The sequence below is a fragment of the Cottoperca gobio genome, chromosome 5 (genome assembly GCF_900634415.1).
Source record: "Cottoperca gobio chromosome 5, fCotGob3.1, whole genome shotgun sequence".
NCBI lineage: Eukaryota > Metazoa > Chordata > Actinopteri > Perciformes > Bovichtidae > Cottoperca > Cottoperca gobio.
Genome location: NC_041359.1, coordinates 18,981,148 through 18,989,698, shown reverse-complemented (window position 1 = coordinate 18,989,698; position 8,551 = coordinate 18,981,148). Strand labels below are relative to the sequence as shown.

At 39.3% G+C, this 8,551-nt stretch overlaps 1 protein-coding gene across 4 annotated transcripts in view; it reads right to left on the bottom strand.

Moving 5' to 3' along the window:
• Positions 1–1,197: 1,197 nt before the first annotated feature.
• Positions 1,198–8,551, bottom strand: part of scn8ab (sodium channel, voltage gated, type VIII, alpha subunit b) — a 50,089-nt gene continuing 42,735 nt past the window's right edge. For 3 of the 4 annotated variants that reach the window (XM_029431701.1, XM_029431703.1, XM_029431705.1), the window contains 6 exons: positions 7,138–7,422; positions 6,988–7,041; positions 6,768–6,905; positions 6,233–6,337; positions 5,841–6,111; positions 4,084–5,249 (listed from right to left, as the gene is read on the bottom strand). In XM_029431701.1, the coding sequence (XP_029287561.1) occupies positions 4,084–5,249; positions 5,841–6,111; positions 6,233–6,337; positions 6,768–6,905; positions 6,988–7,041; positions 7,138–7,422 (2,019 nt within the window). Of the gene's footprint in view, positions 5,250–5,840; positions 6,112–6,232; positions 6,338–6,767; positions 6,906–6,987; positions 7,042–7,137; positions 7,423–8,551 lie in introns of all 4 variants that reach the window. The other variant, XM_029431704.1, reaches the window with a different exon arrangement.

Sequence of the window (8,551 nt, the reverse complement as noted above, 5' to 3'; positions counted from 1 at the left end):
AAAACAGAAGGCAAGCTGTTCCCTTTACTAGCCCAAGAGCTGGTAAACAGAACACACAGAGAGAGCACTTGTACTACATGACTCTACAAGATGTTAGTCCAGACAGTCTAATCTAGGTGGTGAGTTTTCAGTTTACAAGTTAATTTTGAACTCAATACATCGTTTCTATCGTGCTCCGTTTTAATTCACTCCCATGGGTTTTTGAGATCCTCATTGCTGATTTTATCGACAGACTAAATAGGAAGCTAAAAAGGCACGTGCCGTTAAGAGATATTGCACCATAAACAAACACACAGACAGTTAAGACAACTAACCCTTAAATCATTAGATATATCATATTGAAAGTGACAGCAAAATTAAAGATCAACTCCAAACTGCAGCAGTGTGTTAAGGGGAAACATGGAGAAGGGTTAGAGCTGAAACGAGCAAAACATTGTCACACAAAGTGAGCTGTGGCTCATACCGGGGCGCACTGGTTAACCAGCGGTTGCCTGTAAAAGGCTGTGAGTGTGCGTGTAAGTGTTTGTGTCTGTCTGCGTCTGTATTCTCTTTGTGTGTACAATATAGGAAACTAGGGGCAAGACATCTTCACACATGTTCAAAAAGGGTATGCTGGTAGTGCAATCCTCTCACCAAGGCAGGCTCCACAATTCTCAGCAAGCAGCCAGTACAACACCATGCATTGTACGCTGGTACCCAGTATGCAGAAGTCCTGGGCAGGCCAGAGTTTTGGTTATTCTCTGAGCATACCACACAAAGAAAGAAGCATGATCAGTTACACTCTGTGGTTCTGGAATCACCTCAATGCAAGGAGTGGACAGGAGAGTATATATACTATATATATATATATGGTAGAATATATATATATAATATATATATGTAATATAGCTCTGTATATGTATGTATTGATTTATACACTTTTAAATACAATTTCTGCTTTTTAATATAGATTCTTTTAGCTTACTCCCTTCTTTTTTTGTGAAAAGTGACTCAAAAAATCTACTCCATCTAACAAACGTGTCACAGCCTAACAAGTGTGACAAGGGGTGTCAGCTGGAAGCCATTCTATTTACGGTTATTAATATTTAGTGTTAGATTAATAGCTGTAGTTTTTTAAGTAATCCTGTATTTACAAAAAACTACACATGCCGTTAAAATAAAATAATATATTACATTATTTATAGTTTCTTTAAAAAGTCCATTCTTTGCTTTTGCAGTTTGAGCCGCGTAGAACATATCCTGAACTGTATTTACTTTTTTTTCTTTTTTTTTTTCGAATGGATGTATGTGTTTATTTTTTTAGGTTTCTTTCTGTAGAACGCATCTGTATATCCATGGTCATCTTGGAGAAAATGGACGGCGGTTGCTTTTATGCTCATCATTCAGAGTTTTATTTGGTTCAAGGTAACACCCACACTGATTTTGGAGATCTCATGCAGCAACTGGACCATAGAACTTGAGAACGGATGAGGGAGTTATTCATAAACAGGAAGTGACATCACTGCACAACAGGAAGTGCAAAAGCTGTGGTGTGGTGCTTAGGCTCACAGTACCATTAGAATGCATCCAGTGCTCTGTTGTTTATTTGGTATTTGTTATGCAATAGAGCAAAATGACGGGAAAAAAGGGCAAATAAGAGGCTTAGAGCACGTGTTGTTAAATACTGAAATCTGGGGCCTATCCACTGAGCACGCCACTTCTGCTTCGGGAAGAATTAAGTGTGCTGCTCAAACAAACATATCCCAATTCACTCTCATGACATCTCCTCACAGTGTTTCCTATATCTGTGATCGCTATCGGGGGTGAACAATATTGTTTTGTTTATCGAAATTAATTGAGATCAGACTACGGTCCATAATGACTTAACCACAAATGTAATCTGCTATCAATATAAACGCCGCCATTACAAGCGAGCGAAATGTTGCTGTTTCACTGAGATGCTTCTAGCCCTATAATTCTAAGCGTCATAAGCAGGAAGCGCCAAACTGGCCCCTGACCGGGCGGCTGCCGAGATTATTGTCCATCGACATGGCATTGAACACAAAAAGAGTAAAACATGATTTCATAAATACTCCCATCACATTCACTTGCATTTTGTTGCAGAGCTCATAATAGTACATCTATAATATCTCCTGAGAAAAAGGGATTAATTTTTCAAGCATTGCATACATTTCTAGGGTCTCTCTGTCTAATAATGACAGTGAAAAAACTGAATGGGCAGGGCATACTTCACCCAATCCCACTCCATGGACAAAGGGCAACAAGGGATAACAAGGCAGATCTCTTTGGCTTCTCCACACACAATGTTCTCATCACCCATCTATCATTTTCTGTTTCTCATCAAAATAGGATACTACCAACACCCGACAAATATGTTCCAGCACAAGACCGTTTCCCTCAACATCATCATAGATGTGGCTTATAAAAGTGTGTAAAATAAGACTCATTACCCACCAAAACATGAAAATTACATTAGGGAATAAAACAAAAAACAAACACACATGTAAACAAGCTACAATAATCAAAACCATTCTCAGCTCTTCCAGAAAGATCTAACCACCCATAGAGAAACATCAGAAATAGAAAGGAGTTTGCCATACCTGTGAAATCCCCACAAACCACTTATAACCGACAGTAGGACTCCCAAAATGCCCGCTCGCACAAAACTAAAGGCAGATGGTATGGAACATTACATAGGTGCATACAAATTATAATTATAAGCATTTTAGTTTCAAAGCGTTGCGCCGTTGAAAACTTTTCAGTCCAAATTAACAAACATTTCAGTCCCATGAAACACACAGACATCCGTTTCTACATCTTACACACTCAAAATCTCCAGAGCAGCAAATAAATAGTTTTGATATTACCCACTGATCCACTGTGACGGTATTATTCACCAACATATTCCATTCTTCTGTCTATAGAGGCAACAATTTAAACATTTGAAATAAGTTGAGTAATGAGATAAAAATTCAGATCCATTTTAGATTATCAACCCCAATATCACTTATCTTTGTTAAACAAATTACTCTGAACTTTGAGCTTTCAAATTTTGACAATGCCTCAATCGTACAGTCGAGCCACTGTTGTGGTCTGAGTATTAGTGTCTTGTGGACTATGATAATTCATGCAAGATTTCTGATCAAAACATGCCATCATGCAAGTCATTTCTATGCATTGAACAAGCACAATTATTTATGTATTTGTTTGGAAATCTTTCTGAGTAAATATAAGCCCTTGGCCCGAGTTGACCCCATAATAAACAGACCTTAACCTTAACCAATTGGTGTGAAAGCCCATGTAAAAAAAGCGTTTTGATGTGGGTATAACAAAGATAAAATGAGTAGAAGAGTTAAGTGACATGGGCAAAATGTTGAATATTGTTCTTTTTTTGTCTGTTTGCATTTTTGCTGCTCAAATGAACAATTTCTAGCTTTAATAAAACGGAAAAGTACTTCCAACGCTCTCTGTCATTTGTGTCTTTCACTCACCAGTCATCCTTCTGTTTGCTCTTATAGAGTGAGTGTGTCATTTTGCTCTATACATTTCGGTACTTGATGACACAGAAGCACTCATTGGCTGCTTTAAAAGGACAATTCTTCAGCATCAAGCAGCAGCATCCTTGTTCTTCCTTCACAACACTGTCTTCCATAGGAATTCATTACTGCGTCCAGGCGCTGAATTCCTTTAGTGTTTTTTCATTCTACCTCTTGATGTAGAGTTACTTGTCTTATCTGTAGACCAGTGGTAAAGTGAGCAATCTGCCTTTCAACAGACATTTCCTTGTCTGTTTTTCATTCCCTTTTGTTAAGATCAGTAGTTTAGATACAACAATGTCACACAGTATGTTGATTATGTTTGGTTTGACTGAAGTTCAAGAGTCTTCAAGCTGTAACAGACCAAGCTGCTTCCCTCTGCATCAATATAAGAATGAAGTCTGTAAACAAAATTATTGAGTATTATTTTTTCTGACTTGCAAATGAAATAATCTGTACATCTGTGTGGGTGAGTTTCCTCTCGCTTTGCTTGAAGTTACATTATTATAATTTTTATTGTTATTACTGTGATTATTATTCCAACGCTCTAACATTTAGATTCCCTGATGTCTTTTTGGTTTCTTCCTTTCTCTTTCCTTCCTCCCTTGCCCTCATTGTTGTCATCCTGTTTCTCCTTGTCAGGTTTGGTTACACTGTCATAAGAGGGCAGGGAGGCAGTTGAGGGAGTTCCCTCCTTCTTTTCTTGTTCCTCATTGTTCCCGCCATTCTCCACTTTGTTATTGGCTGGTTTGCGCTTACAGATGAAACCCCGCCTCGCCAGGTAGGAACGGTAGGACCTTTGAATGATTCTGGAGGACACATCCTCCTGCTTACGCCTCAGAGTGGTGGTGATTGGCTCGTACGAGACCTTGGAAGGATTGGCTGCCACAAAACGCTCCTCCATTTGTTGCCTCAACATGTCCAACTCGCCACTGTCACCCAGCACACGCTTAGTGAAGGCAAACAGGATGTCCAGGCAGTGGATGCGGTCGCCACTCACCATAGGCATGTCCATGGCGATCAGTTCAATGGTGTTGGGCTTAGGGATTCGGAGTGGATGTTCAAGTGCATCAGCAAAGTCAGAAAGCTTGGAATAGGTGATGAACTGGGATGCATCAGGGTCAAACTTCTCCCAAATCTCATAAAAGGTCTCAAAGTCATCCTCACTGAGTGGGTCGGCACTCTCCTCTGTGGCCACACTGAAGTTCTCCAGGATGATGGCGATGTACATGTTGACCACAATAAGGAAAGAAATGATGATGTACATAACAAAGAAGAAGATGCCCACAGAAGGGTTGCCACAGTCTCCTGTGGCGGGGGTGCCAGCATTCTCCAGTAAGGGGTCGCAGTCTGGATCGTAGTTAAGAATGGGCAGCAGCAGGCCGTCCCAGCCAGCTGACGTGGTGATCATAAACAGGATGATCATGCTGTTGCCGAAGGTCTCAAAGTTGTACATGTCATCAATTCCAGATTCGTGTTTCACATAGCCGAAGTTGGACATGCCAAAGATGGAGAAAATGAACATAACCAGGAAAAGTAGTAGGCCAATGTTGAACAAGGCAGGAAGTGACATCATTAGGGCAAACAGTAGAGTTCTGATTCCTTTGGCCCCCTTGATGAGACGCAGGATTCTGCCGATACGAGCGAGACGAATCACCCTGAAGAGTGTTGGTGACACAAAGTACTTCTCAATAATGTCAGCCAGAAACATTCCTGAAGTTAAAAGGGAGCAAAAAGAGATACAGCATACATTAGGATAAAATATATATTTCTGAAACACTGACTGCTTTACTTAATACACATTGCCTACAAGCAAGAACAGCACTTAATAGTTTTGTGCAAATTGGGGAAGAAATCAGGAGAACCAAAGAACACACTATCAACTGTTGATATGAGGGATGTTATTCTCTGTAGAAGGTTGTTGCAATGGATACAGTGAAGTATGTACATTATCCAGAGTAATGGCGGACATTTGTTTCTTTGCTGTTCATGGAGCCCCATGATCTTTCACTAGCTCATTTTATTTTGTGGCTTTTCAGTTTAGTTTTGTCTTAGCACATGCTTAATGATTTATCATTTTAATTATTGATATATTCAGTTAAGACATTTTGAGTTATCTGATTTTCTGGAAATGTATTGCATGGCCTCATACCACTCGTTGAAAGTTACAAAATGTCCTTTTTATTTTTAAATGACCATTTTAACCATCTGCGTGTGCTGTGCCATTACAAACTATTTATATGAGCAATATCTGAGCTTCACACTTCTTTTACCGTTCACAAACAATCCTTTTTGAATACTTGCCCACAATTGAAAGGATGACCACAACCACGTCAAAGATGTTCCAGCCGTTGGTGAAGTAGTAGTGACGTAGCGCAAAGAGCTTCAATACAAACTCGCAGGTGAAGACCACAATGAAGATGAAGTTGACCCAGTAAAGCACAACCTCTGTGTCCTCTGTCTGATCGTCCGTCTCCACCATCATGGTGACCATGTTGAGGCAGATGAGGATCATGATGGAGATGTCGAACACCTGCTGCGTCACAAAGTCAAACACGAAGCCCTGGAAGTTGTTCTGAGGAACAAAGGGAGTGAAAAGGCGGAGGGATATTTTGAATCATTTTCTAAATCTTTAGAAATGTATAACTACAAACCGGTTTGACAGTAAAGATGAAGAGTGCAAAAAAGATTTCTACCTGAGGCCTGGGTATTGGTTTTTGTGGCTTCTTTGACCCTAGTTTCTTCATAGCATTGTAGTATTTCTTTTGCTCTTCTGTCATGAAGATATCCTGACCTCCAAAGTGAAGGAACAAAAGAAGTCTGATTACAATTTGCAAGGATTTGACAAGTTCAATACAAAAATGCTTATAATATTTGTTCATATTCTAAGCTTCAAGTAATAATTCGACATTTTGGGGAAATACGCTTACTTGCTTTCTTGCTGATATTTAGACCACTAGGAGATAGCTAGCCTGGCTCTGCTAAAAGTTACAAAATCCTCTTACCAGCTCCTCTAAAGCTCATGAATTAACATTTCCCCTCGTTTCCAGTCTTTATGCTAAACTGAGATACCTGGCTGCTGGCAGTGGCTTCGTAGAAATTAGATGTGGTATTGATCTTCTCATCTAACTAACGAGAAAGCAAATAAGCATATTTTCCCAAACGATTCCTTTAAATAATCTACAAAGCAGCATGTACTCAGAAGGTGAAAGTGAGGAAAATAAATCTTATCTTTTTCTTTTGTTGGTTGAAGTTATCAATGATGACACCAATGAAGAGGTTTAAGGTGAAGAACGAGCCGAAGATGATGAAGATGACAAAGTAGATGTACATGTACAAGTTGTCCTCGTAGACAGGCTGGTCCTCCACCTGTAAAGTGGCAAAAAGGAAAGTTGTGTAAAACTGAACATGTTGATGTGGAAGTCCGACTTAAAAACTGCACAAAGCGTACCTTTCTAGAATCTATTGCTGCGTACATAATGTCCATCCAGCCTTTGAATGTTGCCTGTTAAATGGGCAGACACAGTGCGGGAAAAAAACAGGTTAACACTTGATCTCAGAGGGGAGAAACAAATGCAAACTGACAGTAAATGTTTCTCACCACTTGCAGGAGTGCCAGGTATCCTGCACCCACATTGTCGAAATTGATCTTGACGTTTTTCCACCTGACTTCAGTGTAGTTTGAATTAATGAGTGCAAAACACTGTGTTTTGTTGTTGACGTCATCACGGAGGAAGACAGCCTCCGCTGTGTCATTGTAACAGTAGTAATACTTTCCAGCAAACAGATTGACACCCATGATGCTGAAGATGAGCCAGAAGATGAGACACACCAGCAGCACATTCATAATGGAGGGAATTGCACCCACCAAGGCGTTCACCACAACCTGAGGAGAACAGCAAGGAAACAGCGGCAATGAAACTAAGCAGTCAGACACACCAACTGCATGGAGATGTTCACACGTAAGAACATCAACACATACATACATAGAAATGCACATTCTTTCCCTCCATTAGAGGCTGTAGGTCTGTTCTCTGATTTCATAGCACAAGATGAAGCCTATCACAATAAAATACTAGGGGTGTAACAATACTGTCAGTTCATGGTTCCACCGAGTCATGGTTTGATGCACTCATGATATTCTTATTAAGTGAGTGAAAATAATATGTGACAGTGACTTGGTGCAAAATGTGAACAATAGAGTCCACTACATATTAAAAAAAAGGTTGATCTTTATCCACGCAAAATGAAACAGAAAAATATAAATGTCTAGTTGGATGACATGTGTGCTCATGCAATTCATTTTCAGCTCCATATTATCCAATATTTGTATCGCAATGTATTGTGCCATGATATATATATGTAGGGATTATATGGATGTATCGTACACAATCATATATAATGTATGTGTGTATATATACAGTATATATAGTATATATATATATATATATATATATATATATATATATATATATATATATATATATATATAAACAATGACATTATATAGCCAATTGAACATATGAGTATGGCTTATATAACCTTTTCTGCATTGAAGCAGTGTGTGAATGTTAGAGGAGATAAAGCTATTAGCTTAAGGAGGACACCACATGAATGTGCATTTCCAAACACAGAGGTGCCATGGTAACAGAAAGCCAAATAAAGCAAAACTATATAGGAAAACATCGAATGTCAATTATTTCTTTACATTTAAGACTTCTGCCTAATACTATATAGAGAGAGACAAAGCATCCATATGATCAGTTAATATAACTACTGAAAAATGGTCATGATCATGAAAATCATGGTGATGACATTCACTGAGGAGTGGTGAGCAAGGATGGCGAGGGGGGGAGGGGGTATGCAACCAGAAGTTTGTTGATCTTCCAGTGTGACAATGCCAAAGCCAAACTGTGATAAGATCAGATAACAGGACACTTGAGGCAGAGCAACAGTGAGAGGATGCTGAGCTTAGACACTGACAAGGTTTATTGTTCTGCCCAGCAACAACCAGA